General features: G+C 35.1%; 1 protein-coding gene across 2 annotated transcripts; it reads right to left on the bottom strand.

Moving 5' to 3' along the window:
• Positions 1–8,665: 8,665 nt before the first annotated feature.
• On the bottom strand, positions 8,666–16,297 carry LOC129874929 (uncharacterized). 2 transcript variants are annotated; one of them, XM_055950321.1, is made up of 12 exons: positions 15,992–16,297; positions 14,583–14,680; positions 14,407–14,493; positions 14,133–14,301; positions 13,536–14,042; positions 12,967–13,106; positions 12,691–12,888; positions 12,505–12,595; positions 12,252–12,420; positions 11,654–11,719; positions 11,478–11,574; positions 8,666–9,039 (listed from the first exon to the last, which is right to left on the bottom strand). In XM_055950321.1, exons 1-12 carry the CDS (start codon positions 16,184–16,186, stop codon positions 8,973–8,975), a joined length of 1,884 nt encoding a protein of 627 aa, XP_055806296.1. In that variant the 5' UTR covers positions 16,187–16,297; the 3' UTR covers positions 8,666–8,972. The 2 variants fall into 2 exon arrangements, with proteins under 2 accessions (XP_055806296.1, XP_055806295.1); XM_055950320.1 differs by having other exon boundaries at positions 11,654–11,764; positions 15,992–16,296.
• Between the last annotated feature and the right edge of the window lie 1,478 nt (positions 16,298–17,775).

Raw genomic sequence — 17,775 nt, forward strand, 5'->3', positions numbered from 1 at the left:
TTTAGCATATATTTTGTTTCCCTAAGATACCCAGAATAACACGAAGATAATCTGTATGCTCTTTCTTACTCTTAGAGTATATCAGGATGTCATTGATGAACACAATCACGAAAAAATCCAAAAATGATTTGAACACCCCATTCATCAAACTCAAAAAAATTGTAGGAAAAGGATCAAAAAACCTCATTAAGATCTTGAGGCCTTATTTTATGTTAGTATGATATAGAATTCTCTATATCCTTTTATTATCTACCCTTTTCAATTTAGCTATGTCTCTTTTGTTATAACTATCTTGAATAGGTTTAGGTTTTTGTTTCTCTTTTCTTACTATGTAAGGGGAGAGTTTCCCTTATTTATGTTTTTCTAGTTATTATGTATCGACAGAAGTCCTCTCCTTTAGGCGCATTAGTACTAGGTTTATATTTCATAGTATGGGGATAAGTTGATGAATCTTAGTAGGCTAGTCGACATAAGTACCATCTTAGGATTGGAGGTAAGATTTATGCCTCTCTCTTTGTACTTTTATGTTATTTTATTTATGTTAAGGCTTCAGAGTGTTGCTCAGCCCCTAACCCCCTCAAGTGTCATCAAAAAAAATTGCAGGCACATTAGTTAATCTAAACAACGTTACCAAGAACTCATAATGCCCATACCGAGTTTTGAATATCCTTTTAGGTACATCCTCAAGCATGATCTTTAATTGATGATAGCCTGACCTTGGATCAATTTTAGAAAAGATTGAAACACCTTGTAACTAGTCAAATAGATCATCTATACGAGGCAAGGGATATTTATTCCTTATGGTGACCCTATTTAATTGTCAATAATTTATACACATTCTCATGCTATCATCTTTTTTCTTTACAAACATAACTGGAGCGCCCCAAGTAGAAACACTAGGATGGATAAAGTCTTTATTAAGAAGATTTTGGATCTAAATCTTAAAAGTTTCCTTAACGTTACTAGATCCATACAATAGGGAGGAATAGATATTGGGCAAGTGCCTGGCTCCAAATCAATACAAAATTCTATATCCCTATCCGGAGGCATGCCGTGAAAATCAGTAGGAAACACTTCCTTAAACTCTGAAACTACATGACTAGACTAAATGGAGGGGGACCCTGCATTAACATTTCGAAGATGTGCTAAATAAGCCAAACAACCCCGTCATACTAGCTTTCTAGCGTGGATGAACGATATGATCTTGGTTTGCTTAGGCTTGTACACCCTTCCCACTTTAATCTTTTCCTACTTAGGATCTCTAGAGTCACAGTATTAGCATTAAAATGAAGTACAGCATAATAGGGGGACAACCAAGTCATTCCTAAGATCACATCAAAATCAACCATATCAAAAATAACCAAATTTACCCAAGTATGAAAACCCATAAATAAGGCAGAAGAAGAACGGTAAATATGGGTTACTATGACAGACTCTCCAAATTGGATAGAAATACTGATGGGTGTATCAAGAATATCACAGACCAAGTCAAATCCCAAAGTAAATTGAACTGACACATAAGAATAAGTTGAACCCAGATCAATTAATATTGTAGTCATTTAATCATAAGAAATAATAGTACATGTGATCACTACGTTAGACGCCTCTACCTCTGTCTTGCTCAAAAAGGCATAGCAGTTCACTTTGTCTTTATTTTGGGAAACCTCTCTACCTGGTTGCACCAATCCTCTACCTGTATTACAATTTCCTCAGACTTTGTGGTCTCTCTAATTTCCTTCTCGCCCATCTTGTGGACGTCTTCTACTATTATTATATCTGCCTTCGGGTTCTACGACCTTTGTTTACTGTTATGCGGTATCAAACATGTATGAGTAAGGGTAATCCTTCCTGATATATCCCAGTTTTCCATAATTAAACCAACTACAGTCAAGGATGGTCTGCTGGATAACGAGTACGAGGCTCCCTAGATATCCAGAGTCAAATTATGATGTGGATTTCCTAAGTAATCACTCGTAAAAGCGGGCATTGGTGACTTAATCGGCTGAACTGCAAATGTCTGCAGACCTAGACCCCTGGAGTAAGAACTACTGTAATTGTTTGTATTCTTGGACTTATTTTACAAAGCCTTGGCATGCACGTCTCATCAAACTTCTTCCACTTTCTTAACAAAGTCAGTTACTTGATTGAAACTTCTACCTGCCAAAGTCTTGTGACAGACAAGATTTGTAATTCAAAATTCAAACCTTTAACTAACATATAAATCCTCTCTTCCTCAGTGTATACTAATTGTGTAGCATAACGGGATAGAGCATGAAACTTAACCTCATGGTTATAGTCATGCTACTTTGCTTGAGAGTCATGAACTCATCCTTTTCTAATCTATCAAGGTCCAGGGCATATATTTCTCTAGATACAAAGCATGGAACTGGGTCCAAGTGAGTGGAGGAAATACCAATAATAGACATTCCATAAAAGCCCTCCACCACTTCTTTGCCTCACCCTGAAGCTGGAAGGTCACAAACTCAACCCTATGCTAGTGCACAATACCCAACTTGGGAAGTCTCTCAAATCAGTCCAAGATGAATTTGTAGGCATCCCAGAACCATAGAACACTAAAAGATTTAGCATTAAGAACTTGGGACGCATCTCGTGCTCAGTGTCAGTCATCATAAGGCCTAAAAGTAGACGAAAGAAGGCGTTAGTACCCAATACTCCATCCATCTTACTAAACATAGTAGCAACAGAATGAGTAACTAGAGTCTGAGCAGCCTGCAGAGTGGGAGTGTCTCCAGAATAGGCCAATCCACTCAGAAAAGACAATACCTACAACTCAATATTCTAAGTCTCCGAATGGACCCTCAAGATTCGTTCGGGGTATGATAAAATAAACCAAATATGTTATCTCCACTAAAATCACTATTTTGAACTCAATAAAGTTGTCAGATTTCTAAAAAAAAGTCATTATGATGAAATTGCCCTCACGTACCCCTTTTAGGACTAAAACTCAATTTTTAGTCTAAATTCTTAAAACGAAAAATAAGGTCCAGGGGCTCTAAGTCAACACTTAACTAGATCAAACTAGATATTCTAGACACAATGGAACTAACAGAATTTCCATCTGATGCTCAAGTCTAAATATGTTGACTAAAGTCAACTATCTCAATAAAACTCTCACTCAAGGCCTCAAATCACTAAAATCGCACCCGATCGCATTGGGAACTGTGACAATCATCCCCATAATACAAACAAAGAATGAAAACTCTAAGAAAAAGGGAAAATGGTCATTTCACAAAGAAAATTAATTTCTTAAGAATTAGAACATTACAGTCCTGATAGACCAAATGAGAACCTTCAGGAGCCTCAAGTTCCTGTCGAACCAAGGGGTCCAAATGCACCTGATATGCAGCCACCTCAGGATGATATTACCAATGTGGAGTTTCACAATGCCATACAGATGTTAGCTCATGCTATGATATCTCAAGTTGACAGTTAAGGAGCAAGATAGCAGGCCATCAGGATGCTCTAGACACTTTTAGTATTCGTGAGTTTCTAAGGATGAATCCACCGGAGTTCATGAGATAAAATCTTAATGAGGACCCAAAAAACTTTTGGATGAGATTCAGAAGGTGTTTTAGGTTATGCATAATGGTGACACATAGTGTATTAAGTTAGCTTCATATTAGCTTAAGGGTGTTATAAGGATATGGTACGACCAGTGGAAAAATACTAGAGGAGAAGATGCACCACTATTAAGTTAGATTGTGTTCGAAGATACCTTCATGGGGCATTTCTTTCCTTGTGAGTTAAGAGAGGCGAAGGTAAGAGAGTTTATTAATCTAAAACAAGATTCTATGAGTAAGTAGGAGTATAGTCTCAAGTTCCCACAGTTGTCTTCCTATGCTCTAGAGATTGTAGCTGATATGAGGAGTAGATGAGCTTGTTTGTGTCACGACTCTCTTGCTTATCGAGCAAGAAATGTAAGAAATCCATATTGATTGGGTATATGTACATAGATAGGCTAATGATCCATATGCAGCGGGTTGAGGAGGATAAAAGAAGAGTTTTGGAATAAAAGAGCCAATATATCAAATCATGAGTTCGGCCAGCAGAGGACTCGAAATAAGAAATGATCCTTATTTTAGCAGTGGTCATCTGGATCGGCTCTTCAGGTAATGCTCTTGCACCTAGATCTAGGAATGATTTAAAAGGTTAAAAGTATGGCTCTCAGTCTTAAGGCAGTGTTGCCAAGGGGTACACACTTTGTCTGAGTTGCAGAAATATAGTAGGAATCACTCCGGTGAATGTCTCTATGGTAAAGATGAATGTTTTGGGTATGGACAAGAAGGTTATTAACACAAGGATTTCCCTTCAACAAGGTAGGGCAATGGTGGTAACAGACCCCAAACTACTAGGCATAGACTAATTATATTCATCATATGCCTTAGTTGACTGTTGAACCAGAGTCATAAAGTTTCAATTTTCAAATGAACCAGTCTTAGAGTGAAGGGTAGTTCCACCTTACCTAAAGGTTATTTCATCTCTTATCTTAAGTCCGAGAAGATGATCTCTAAGGGTTATATCTATCATATAGTTCGAATCAAAGATTCAGATCTTGAGACCTCATTTCTTCTCGAAGTTCCTTCAGGGAGATAGACTTTGGGATAGATACTCTTCCTGATACGCGACCTATATTTATTCCCCCATATAAAATGTCTCCAGTTAAGCAAAAAAATCTGAAAGAGCAATTCCTTCTAGACAAAGGGTTCATTAGACCCAGTGTTTTCTATTAGGGTGCTCCAGTCTTTTGTGTGAAAGAAAAATGGATATCTCCGTATATGTAAGGGTCACCATTAAGAATAAGTATCCCCTTCCCAAAATTGATGACTTGTTCAACCAGCTTCAAGGAGCCACATGTTTTTCTAAGATTGATCTCAGATCCAGGTACCAATAGTTAAAGATTCGGGAGTGTGATATTCCAAAAACTGCTTTTCATAGCCGATATAGTCACTACGAGTTTCTTGTTGTGTTATTTAGGCTAACCAATGCTCTTGTGTATTTTATAGGCCTTATGAACAAGGTGCTCAAGCAGTATCTCGACATATTCACTATTGTGTTTATTGATGATATCTTGATCTACTCCCCTAGTAAAGAAGAGCATGTTAATCAACTCAGGGTTACTCTTCAAACTCTCAAGGGATAAATAGTTGTTCACTAAATTCTCTAAGCGCAAATTTGATTAAAGTCAGTTGCATTTTTGGGATATATTGTTTCCATTGAGGGCATTTGAGTTGATGATCATAAGATTGAGAAAGTGAAGAACTGGCCTAGTCCCACCACTCAACCTGACATTAGGAGCTTTTTGGGTCCAACCGATTATTATAGAAGATTTTTTGAAAGGTTATCATCTATGTTTCCCCGTTGACTAGGCTAACGCAAAATAAGGTAAAATTTCAGTGGTCTAAGAGTTGTAAGAAGAGCTTTCAGTACCTAAAGGGCTGATTAACTTCTTCTCTAGTGTTTACTATGCCAGAAGGTGCAGACAACTTTGTCGTTTATTGTGATGCCCCTAGAGTGGGTCCTGGTTGTGTTTTGATGTAGAATGAAAAAGTCATTATTTATGCCTCTAGACAACTTAAGGTTCATGAGAAGAATTATCCCACTCATGGCCTGGAGTTAGTTGTTGTAGTGTTTTCTTTGAAAAGTGAGTGTCATTACCTTTATGGGGTACATGTTGATGTTTTCACGGATCATAAGAGTCTGCAATGTGTCTTCAGTCAGAAGGAGTTGAATCTTCGACAAAAAAGGTGGCTTAAGCTCCTCAAAGATTATGATATGAGTGTGTTCTACTAGTCAGGTAAGGCAAATATTATTGTTGACGCTCTTAGTAGGTTATCTATGGAGAGTGTGGCTCATGAATAAGAGAGTAAGAAGGAACTTGTGAAGGAAATGCATAGGCTCTCACGATTGGGAGTTCACCTCACAAATTCTAATGAGGGTAGGGCAGTAGTTCAGAATGGGTTTGAGTCTTCATTGGTGATTGAGGTGAAGGACAAGAAAGATTTTGATCCCATATTACTCCAGTTGAAAGATGCATTTCACAAGTAGAAGGTTGATACTTTCTCGATTTGTGAGAATGGAATTCTTCGATATCAAAGTAGGTTGTGTGTTTCTGATGTAAATGGGTTGAAAGATCGGATTTGACAGGAGCTCATAAGTCCTGATACTCCATTCACCTGGGTTCCACCAAGATGTACGGCGACATAAGAAAAGTGTTTTGGTGGAACAACATGAAGAAGGACATTACTGATTTTGTAGCAAAGTGTCCTAACTGTTAACAAGTGAAAGTTAAGCATTAGAAACTTGGTGGTAAGGCTCAAGATATAAGTATTCCTATGTGGAAATGGAAGATGGTTAATATGGATTTCATCATAGGTCTACCCCGTACCTGCTGTCAGTTTGACTCCATTTGGGTGATTGTAGATAGGATGACTAAGTCAGCTTACCTGTTGCTTGTTAAGACTTCAGATTTCGATTATACCAGATTGTATATTCGAGAGATAATCAAGCTTCATAGAGTCCCTTTGTCTATCGTATCTGATAAGGGTACTTAGTTCACTTCGCATTTTTGAAAGTACTTTTATAAGGGTTTAGGTACCCGTGTGGACCACAACACCGTTTTTTCATCCATAGAGCGTAGTATTGAGACCTTAGAGGATATGTTGAGGGCCTGCACAATCGACTTTAAAGTTAATTGGGATGACCACTAACCTCTTATTGATTTCACTTATAATAATAGTTATCACTCCAGCATTCATATAGCTCCGTTTGAAGCACTGTATGGGAGGAGATATAGGTCTCCTATTGGTTGGTTTGAGGTGGGAGAGGCTACTTTGATAGGACCAGAATTATTCCACCAAGCCATGGATAAATTTGCATTGATTAAAGATTGGATGAAAATGGTGCAAAGTCAGCAGAAATCTTACTCGGATGTGAGGAGGAGAGACATAGAATTCGAGATAGATTAGGTGTTCTTGAAAGTATTTTTCATGAAGGGAGTAATGCATTTTGGTAAGAAAGAAAAACTTAGTCCCTGATAGGTTGGTCCCTACCGTATTTTGAGCATCATTGGAAAGGTGACGTGTGAGCTAGAGTTGCCTATGGAGTTGGCAGGCATGCATCCACTGTTTCATTTCTCCATGTTGAAGAAGTGTGTTGGTAATCCATCACTTATTGTTCCATTAGAGACCGTTGGTTGAAAGATAGTTAGTGGAGGTACCGGTTCAGATTCTAGATCGAAAGGTTCGCAAGTTGAGGATCAAAGAGGTAGCATCGGTGAAAGTTTTGTGGAGAAATCAGCTTGTTGAGGAGGCTATGTGGGAAGCAGAAGAGGATATGAAGGCTAGACTTTAGATTCAACCCCTATGCCCTATGTTTGAATGTCTTAGTTTGTATGCTCCTGCCTCGTGCCTTTACTAGGTGAATTTGATCCTGATAAGTAGTCCTTGTTGATTTGCTTGCCCTATTTTGATCTTTATTCGAGGATGAATGATTCCAGGGGGGATATTGTAACCCCCGACAACTTCTAAGCAAAAATCAGAATCATCCTTCATATGTGTATAGGCTCGATTCCAATGATTTCTAAGTTGTACATGTATGTTAAGTTTGAACACACAACCTAACCTATGGAATTTCAAAGATTAAACAATTGAGCTAGATGCAGCTTTCATTTAAGTTTTGCCACTTATGTTATATAACCTTTTTATCTGCTTTTCCCTTTTAATCATATATACATATATAGTAAAAATTTCAGACGAAGCAATGTTACATGACACTCCTTGAGCCTTAATCTCTCCTATTAAGCCCACAATCCATCTCAACATCCTCATTTCTATAACTTTAATCTTCTAAACATGAAAAAAAAAATATTGGTCAATACTCTGTTTCATACAACATAATTAGTCTAACCATCACTCTATCTTTTTTTGTTTGCCACCCGGCGTCGGAGCCTGCATTGAAGCTTCTACTAAATCTGAATTACGCACTGCAGGGTCCATTCAGAGGTGGTGCTCCCAAGAGAATTTTTCTCTATACCCATTGCTCGAATCCAAAACCTCTAGTTAATGGTAAGATAGTCCCACCACAAAACTTCAACCCATGTTGGTCACCACTCTATATCTAGTAACATGCTAGGCTGGCCATGTGACCAGGAGGTCACGGGTTCAAGCCTGGAAACAGCCTCTGGCAGAAATGCAAGGTAAGGCTGCGTACAATAGACCCTTGTGGTCGGGCCCTTCCCCGAACCCTACGCATAGCGGGAGCTTTAGTGCACCGGGCTGCCCTTTTTTTTTTATATGTTAGGCTGGCCGTAGAATTTTTATTTTTGGTCCTGCAATTTCTTTATAAAATGCTCTTACACATTTGTTGAACCCATAGGAAAATAGACTGATGAAGCTCAATACCCTCATCACACAACATTGTAAGACGCTTGCTTCTACTTACCAAGCACGTACGTATTCTTGTCTTGCCAATAAGTGGCTAATAAAATAGCCAAATGCAACTAGCTTATTTACGACAATCTATTTTGGCCTACAGAGCTAGAAACTCCATCTGGTCTTTTTCTCTGGTCTCTTTTTTTTTTTTCCAGTTAATTCAATTTTTTACTCAATATAGACCCATTTCAGATTACCTCAATGCACACATCTCGTAGCTACAAGTTTGTAATTACAATAATATCATGCTACTATTAAATGGAATTTAAATAGGAACATCAAAAGGAAGTATATGGAGAAGGCACAGAACATACAAAGCTAAGATACAACTGCAATTCAGAGTTCTAAAAAGTTGCAACCAAAAGGTAGCATATTGAAATGTAAATGTAATCTTTTTTCCATTTTCCACATTCTTCTTGTCTGGTACTGTGGATTTGCAAGATCAGGTAAAAAGACCATTCATCAGACAAGCTGCTATCCATTACATTCCTCCAAGGAATTGCAGGAAAAATCAGTAAGATCTTAAGCAGTAGCTTCATTATTGTGAGGTGGTTTCCGCAGGACCTTGTGAGTTCTAACCATCTTTGCCCTGCAAATGAAGACATGATTTATTGTGAAGATTAGAGATACCTACATATCATTAACTTGATCAACTCAGAATCCAATGATTTTATAACTAGGTCCACGTCCTAGTTATGCTAATTCTAAGTGCCAATTAAACATCAAGATAGCATCTTGGTGTTGTTTCCATTCAAGCTGAATAGTCAATCCAAGTTCTTTATTGCTAAATGCTGATAACAATAAGCAGTATGCTTGCAAGCAACTACCTAAAACAGAATTGTGGCATACTACATCTATGTATCTATATACTACTTTAAAAGCATGAATTCCAAAACTTAAAAATTAAATTACTATAATACCCTTTCAACTTATTTAAATATTTTATTAAATTAAAAATTAAAAAACATCTACGAAAAGATGCAATTTTTGAAAAAAAAAAACTTGCATCCAACTTATTCTGCCGAAGAGTTACAATTGGTTGAAAAGCACCAAATGAACCATCACAAACATTTGATAAACCAAATGGACATATAATTCCACATGAAGCACTCTCAGAGTCACTATATTCCAACAATTCGGTGGGTCTCTCATCAATATGCAGCCAAATTAGTGCATTGCTAAGGAACAATGTGCACTCTCTTTTCCAATTACTCATGTTATATCATTTAAGTATGTTTAATGTTTATAATAACTATGTAATGTTTTAAGTTTTCCAAGAAACATCTCATCTTATCATTAATTTTGTTCTTAAAATATCATATTTATTTGAATGAATGTAATCCTTCTGATTATTTACATAACTATGGGTTTCTAGTCACTGTTTCTATTTATCAAATATTTTCTAATTTGATTTTCTTTTTTATTTGTCAATTTTGACAAATCAAGAAACGATAATTTTTTCCTTCCTATTATATCCTCAATTTATTAATATTTAATTAATATCTTTGAAAAATATAATGAATAATTATATTTAAAACTCTATCAATTAATAAGGAATAAAATGATAAACTCACTATATCAATCATTATTTTCTTAATAGACATGTCAAATCAAAAATTGACAGATAAAAAAAACGGAAAAAGTATTATATATTTTCAATTGTTGTTGTCTTAAAAATGTCTTAATTATTGTTGCATGTCTTTTTACGTTGACTTTTCGTTTTGGGTGGTACAATTTTAAAACCTGCAATTTTTTTAAAAATGAATTACTGAAAGAGAGATCAAGAAGAAATATTTTTAAAATCTGAAACCATCTCCTAGAATACAAAGTTGAGACATTTTCCATTCTGGATATTGGTAAAGGTAAGATCATGATTACCTCACTATTATGATTTTTGATCAAAAAAAAGTAACGCACACAAATAATTGGATGCACTTTTTATGATATGATATACTTTAAAAAATAAAAATATACGAAAACAATAATAACATACCCATTAACTAGGTAAAAGTGGTGTGTACGTAATTTTATCCAAATCTTTTAAAAATTACACATATTTCTAAATAATCTATATATCATACATATAATAAATTAAATAAAAACACAAATAGGGTATAATTCTCTAACACAGTTACATCAAATTTTAGTATGCTCTCCAACTAACCTTGTTAAGTGAAATTTGCATTTTGGTTGATTGACTTTAAAAAGAATCGTGAAATTTTATACAAATTTATGAAGAATTTCAATGAATTTGTGTTCATTGGTTATGTTATATTGAATCCTGACATAGAATTTATATATATATATATATATATATATATATATATATATATATACGCACACGTGATGCGAGACTAATTTTTATTAAATGCTCATAAATCGTGAGTTGATATATGAGACAAATGAGTGCATTTCACTTTATAAAAGGATTCTTTATCTCATGTATCAATAACTACTAGACTGATACCTAGGCCATTTCTGATTACCTGAAGCATAGAACAGTAGAAAGTAAATTCCTTTTTGTCCCCCAACCCCAATCAGAGGGGGTTTAAGCAGCAATCAGAAAGGTAAGTACTACGGTTTGCATATTCCAGAACAAAAAAGAAGAAAATATACGGTGCTTTTACATTGTCCAAACGCTAGAACTAGGAGAAACTTTTGTTTCCTATGATAAGTCAAAATAGAACCAAGAAAATCCAATTGTGTGTTCTCTTCTTCAGATATAACTTTATGCAAAGGAATGAGGAAAGATTTTAAGTGGATGGTATGAAGTATGAACTGATTAAGAGATCTATTCTCAGGGGATATTTCTCATATTGTATGTCTTGCTCAACCAATCACAGAAAATATTCTCTTATAAGTCTATAAAGGTATTGATTCCAGTCAATGCACTTGTTTTCTTATTCTAGGCAACAAAGCAGGCCAATCCTTAAATTCAGCATCTTTAAATAGCCAGCTAGAATAAATGGGAACTCAGTCTTGGAAATCTCTATCAGTTTAACGAAACATAGTATTTGCATTACCAACCTTAAAGAATTAATGTGCTTCTCAATGATTTCTTTCTGTTCAGCATCAAAAGCAGACCATTTTTCATCTGATGCAGCAGTATCACCAGTTCCTACATCTGCATATGGAATAGGTATAAAGGTCATTCAAATCCCAATTACCAAAAACAGAGCAAACTGCCATATGCTTGAACCAACCTTGACATAAAAGAATGGATTTGTCACCATAGCATTTTAGTGTCCAATACACATTACCATCAGTGCCTAAAAAGAAAGGCTCCAACCTAACAGCTTCAGATCTTTGATTATCTATAGACAAAAACATTGTCAGAACCCAAATATATGAAAAGGATCAATACAATCATTGAAGTTACAATAGTCCAGCCATCATGAACAAACAAGTATTTCTCATATCTCATACAGAAATCTCATTTAAGAAGGAAGTGAAAGTCTGGGTGGGGAAATAGCAACTATGTTACTGTAATTTTGCTATGTTTCCCTTTACATGACAGAGCTTGGTGTACTGATCTTCACTTAATCATCTCTGATTGCATGGAGCAGGTGTTTGTTGATTGTGAGAAAGGTAGGACTTTCCATCTTTTCAGTTTCCACTAGTCATTAGATTGCAGAAAGAGGGTTGACGGCTGACAACCTACTCACCGTATCATTAAGGTAATCGCATAACGCCAACATGAGCAACTAAAAGTCTACTAAATCTCATTCCATGAGATAGCACATGCGAACCATATGGAACAATAAATTAACTTAAAACATGCATGTAGAACTAAGCACGTACATTTTGAATAAGTGTTCTTTGACTCCACCACAGAAGCCTGAGCTTCTGCTGCTTCACGTTTAATTTGAGAAACAACTGCTTCATGTTCCGATATTGAGAGTTGAGCACCATTCTTTGCAATAATGACTTGAGCTATCTCATTCTGCATTTTCTGCTTCAGGCGCTTCTCCTGTACAATTAATAACACTTCATATATTAGCTTTCATAAATTGAAGCACGCTGAGGTTAAGTTTTTTTTTTATAACTTCCACACCTCATCTTTTGCAGCAGTAACTTTTTCTTTTGCTTCCTTTGCCTTTACAGCAAATTTTGAGTTTTGATCAACAATCCAATCCCTTATCTTTCTGGAAAATAAAAATATATAAGTTCAGTTCATCAAAATACAAAGAAAAAACAGAAAATGTGATGAGAAAAGGGGAAAAGCTAGGACAATTCTTACACAGTTCCAAGAAGTTCATCGCAGACAAAATTTAAGATCTTGATCTTTTCTGAGGGATTCAAGTTCTCAAATTCTTCAGCATCATTACCTAAAGAATCTAATCCCGTGGTTCTTGAAACACTGGGGGATTTTAAGATCAACATTTTGACATCAGCATGCCATGAGTTTTTCCCTTCTGTCAAGGTTTCTGCTGAAGATCTGGAAAATAAATTCATAACAAATGTTAGAAGATGCAAGAGATGTGCTCCTCAAGCAAATCTGAAGAAAAAAATATACTTTTCCTCCTCCTCTTTTAAGAAAGATAGTAAGTTACTAAGAAACTGTATCGTCAAAGAACATTTTCCACGTCGCGAACTTCTCCCCTGCAGTATATCTCTGAGAACAGCTTCTGGTTGCCCCTTCTTGATGTCAAGTATCTATCAAAAGTGAAAAATAGAAGAATAATGAAGAAATGCAAAAATTTGATCAGCTAATTCAGTAGACCTCCTAAATGCCACCAGTCTAGAAACAGAAAAGAGCCACAGGCAACAAATCAAGGCAGTAACACTTGATAAGAAAGAACTGAGTACTTAAAAAAATATTCAAAAACAAATATGGAGAAAAACTAATGTTCAGCTTAGCAGTTGGCCATCAGGCATACCCCATGTACCAGTTTCCGAGATTTTGAGAGACACAAATAAAATAATGAACTATGGATAAACAAAAAGTCACCTATGTGTAAGAAAGCATGAAACTCAGCAATGATGCTATGACTACTGTTCGTCCACATTACAGAATCAATGCATGTAAAAAAATTTAACAAGATGCCATAATAGAATTTTTGGGTATTAAGTTACTTCACTTGCCTTTCTGAAAACCACACAAAACTCTAAAAATTGTAAAGCATTCCCAACATCTTCCGGCTGTAAATCAATGTCACCAACAGCTGTCAAAGCGGTTCCCTGGGGCAATGGAGTCAAGGTAAAAGGATCATTATTTTCAATAGTGTTATCTTTCATAGAACCTTCCTTGAGAGATCTTTCCTTGATCTTTCTGAAATCTTCAGACTCTATTGATAGAGTTTCTTTCACTGATGCAACAGAGCCTTTCTTGCTACCGAATTCTGATTCTGGTTGTCCTTGCATCAACTTTTTTGGTTTCTTTTTACCATCATGTGGACCATCAAGGTCATTCACTACAATATCCTTTGACAAAGTGCCATCAGGCTTTCCATTAACCTTTTTCCTTTTACATCCCGCAGATGGATTATCACTGAGATTTTTGGACAAGGCAGAAGAATTTGCATTTATGTCACTCACCTCTTCAATACAATTTTCCTTCCCTCTATTTTCTGAAGAAACTATACTTTCCTCCTGTCAATATTCAGTAACAAGGTATCAAAGCTAACAAACAGGCAAATACTTCCCGTTACCAATGCCATAATTATATAAAAGCAACATTACATTGTTTGAAATATTGATCTTTTTCCATGAACTGATCCTGTCTTTCAGAACTTTGATTTGATCACTATTGTTAATCCCAGTAATCTCCAGCATATCTGAAACAGAAGAATATCCAGTTGCCTTTGCTGTGTGCACAAGTTGACCAGTGGGTTGGCAACCCCGTTTCTTCCTGAGAATTGAGTCAGTAAATAATCAAGATTAAGTGCCAAAGACCATCTCCAATTCTTATTTAAAAGAAAATAATAGCAAGAACAAACTAAAGAAGGCAACGCACATGCAAAGACTGCAGTTACAAATGCCTCTGCATTTTGGACATTTCCAATCCTCCAAAAGTGATACTTCCTCTGCCTTCTCACCATACCTAATTTAAAAGCTCACAAAACATAAGTACACATTTAAGATAAGAAGAATAGTGGCTCTAAGAAAAATTGAAGATAGAAAGTTTCTAACCTGTTTGATAGGCATTTATGACAGAAATTAATAGAACAAAGCTTATTCGTTCGCATATTCTTACAACCAACCATAAAGTCCCTAGTCTTTTGGCGGCACTGCATGAAGTTCAGTAGAAGTTAGTACAATAGATGTTGAAAGAACAAAAAGGTGAACGGTGGTAGGTTCATTAATCTGTAATGCTATGCAGCAAGTAACAGAGAACAAGTGATGCAAGAGCAGCATGTCAATACAAATGATAGCTCAAATTAGCCAAATTAGTCCTGTAATGAAGCATATGGCTCCACCAAGTTTGTCTTGCTTCAAATACATTTTCCAAATTAAAGTATTCAAATAATAATTTTTACTTGATAATATAAGGAAATTCAGCCAAACCATTGTTCAGTTTTAGACTCTTTCATAAGAATGAACTTTACATTCCTGTGAAACCAACATAGGAAAAAGAGCTTAGTTTTTCCATTATGCTTGGTTGCTAAAATGAAATTGTATTAAATTTCTACGACGGTCTTGTGCCTAGTGCAGAAAATTAATTCCTTGAGAAACTATAGACAAAGCCAAAAACATGTATCATTAATTAAGAAATCCAAAAGTGGCAATATGTTGGCAGATACTTTTTCTATCCGACTTCAGCAAGAAATGCATGTAAAGAGGTAATGTTAATTTTGAACAATAAATACAACATCAATGAACAATGCAACAAAGTAGAAGCATATTATCACTAAGGAAAAAGATAATTTCTTCCATAAGAGTAAACTAAAATGGCAAAAGATCACACACATAGTAATAGGATAAGACCTAGGGGTGTGTTTGGTACAAAGAAAAATGTTTTTTTTGGAAAACCAATGAATTTATTAGTTATTTTTTAGTGTTTGGTAAGTAAGCTAAAAAATAATATCTCAACAGTCTTTATTTATTATCTAGCAAAATATTGTGGAGACGGAATGGTATGGAGAATGAGAGTTCGGGTGTGGCCAGGGACAGGAAGTGTACAAAGTTAGTTGGTAAATATTTTTGGTGGAATTAGTCAAGGTGTGCAAAAATTAGTCCAAACAAGACGGTTATCAGAAAAACACCAAACTTGATTCAACACCCAAAATATGAACAGATGGCATGCACCCACTACACATCCAATGCTACACTACATTTACTATTGAATCAAAACCCTAGAAGCCCTTTATAATGATATGGAGGACAGTACAATTGCTGGTCGAGCGAATTAAAAATATGAAATAGCTTATTCTACATCATGAATCAACCCCAAAATGGTATCTTTTGGAATCAAATAATCCAGTTCATGTGATAACAGCATTAACAATAATTTATACAACTTTTTTCATATCTTCTTTATTGGGTTTCCTTCTAATCACTAGAACATAAAGTAAGCACAAACGAAGAGTGTAGTTAGTTACCTGATGGCATGACTTTCCATCAACAGAATCATAAATTCGACCACCCACAAGACGTATTCCGGGAGAACTATTGCGCTTTGCAAGGGAAGAAATACCCTTTTCAGATTGCTTTCCTTTCTTCATTTTCCCTTTCTTCAGCTCAGAACCTGAAATGACGTTCTCTTTCTTCAACTCAGAACCTGAAATGACCGCCATTGTATGCCGCAGATTCAAAGAAATGCAAGTAGTTAGCAGCAGAGCAGAAAGGTTACTTGTAATAGATCTTGTAATAATAGAATTTCTCTATCTTTCATCTAGATGGCGGGAAAATCGAATTAGAAAATTGAAATTCTTGAATCGAAACGAAATTGGTTATCCAAATTTACCCGCCATTCTCATTTGACTTTCTAATACTTTACTATAATAAATATTGCTCCAATATTTTGTTTATTTCATAGGCAATATTCTTTTTATGAAAATAAATTTATGTGCTTTAAAAGGTTTTATCAACTTAACTAATAATTTTACTTATTTGATGAATTTGAAAAGCAAAAAAAAAAATTGAATTATTTTTTTTTACTAATTAGTTAATTCAAGACTTAATTATTTGTTCTAACATTTAAAGAAAATAGATTAATTTTGAACAATATATTTTGCTTTTGTATAATATTAGGTAAAAGGGTATAAAATGGAAAAAAAAATTATCCTTAATTTCTATTTGTATCTTTTTGTGGTTCCAAAAAGAACAAGACATAACTATTTGCTACATTTTGTGAATAATTAAGTGGATGTTCATAGAAATTAGGGATCCACCATTAATGTATATTATAAATTCTATCCTTATAAAAGGAGCAAAATAATGCAATGAAAGAATACACACTTGATAAGAAATAGTACTCCTCTGCTTTTTTCTTCCACTCATCTGCATGTTTCTTTATACGGTCCCTTATCCTCTTTCTTTTTTTCTTTACTCTTAATATTTTATTTCATAACACATTATCCGCACAAAATTCTAATTTTTTCTGGATAAGTTAACTTATATCTCAGGTATTGAAGAAATTTAATTTTATTTGTCTTTATTATTTCTAAATTAATTTCTATCTCAATTTTTATCATGTCAAATTTATCAAAACTTGAGTTTGTGGCACTTGACATTACCGGAAAAAATTATTTATCATAAATTCTTGATGCTGAAATTCACCTTAACGCTAAAGGTCTTGGTGATACTATTAAACAGAAAAAAAACATCAAGCCAAAATAAAGCAAATGCCATGATTTTTCTCCACTATCATATTCATAAAAGATTAAAAACTGAATATTTAATTGTAAAAGACTCTCTTGAATTATGGACTGATTTGAAGGATCAGTATGACCACCTAAAACTTATGGTGTTACCAAAAGCTCAATATGAGTGGATACACCTTTGATTTCAAGATTTTAAAATTATGACAGAATATAATTTTGATATTCACAAAGTAAGTTTCATATTAAAATTATGTGGAAATACTATCACTGATAATGACTTACTTGAGAAAAAAAATTCCAGTTTTCACGCTTCAAATGTGTTGCTACAACAATAATATCGTAAACAAGAGTTTAAGAAATATTCCGAATTAATTACATGCCTACTTGTGGCTGAGCAAAATAATACTTTGCTGATGAAAAATCATGAAGTCTGTCCCACTGGGTCTGCTCCATTTCCTTTAGTGAATGTTGTAGCAGCACGTAATCAATCTGAATCAAGATAAAATAATTATCGTGTCGTGGTCATCGACGTGAGCAAGGGCGTGGTAGAGAACGAATCA

The sequence above is a fragment of the Solanum dulcamara genome, chromosome 11 (assembly GCF_947179165.1).
Source record: "Solanum dulcamara chromosome 11, daSolDulc1.2, whole genome shotgun sequence".
Lineage (NCBI taxonomy): Eukaryota > Viridiplantae > Streptophyta > Magnoliopsida > Solanales > Solanaceae > Solanum > Solanum dulcamara.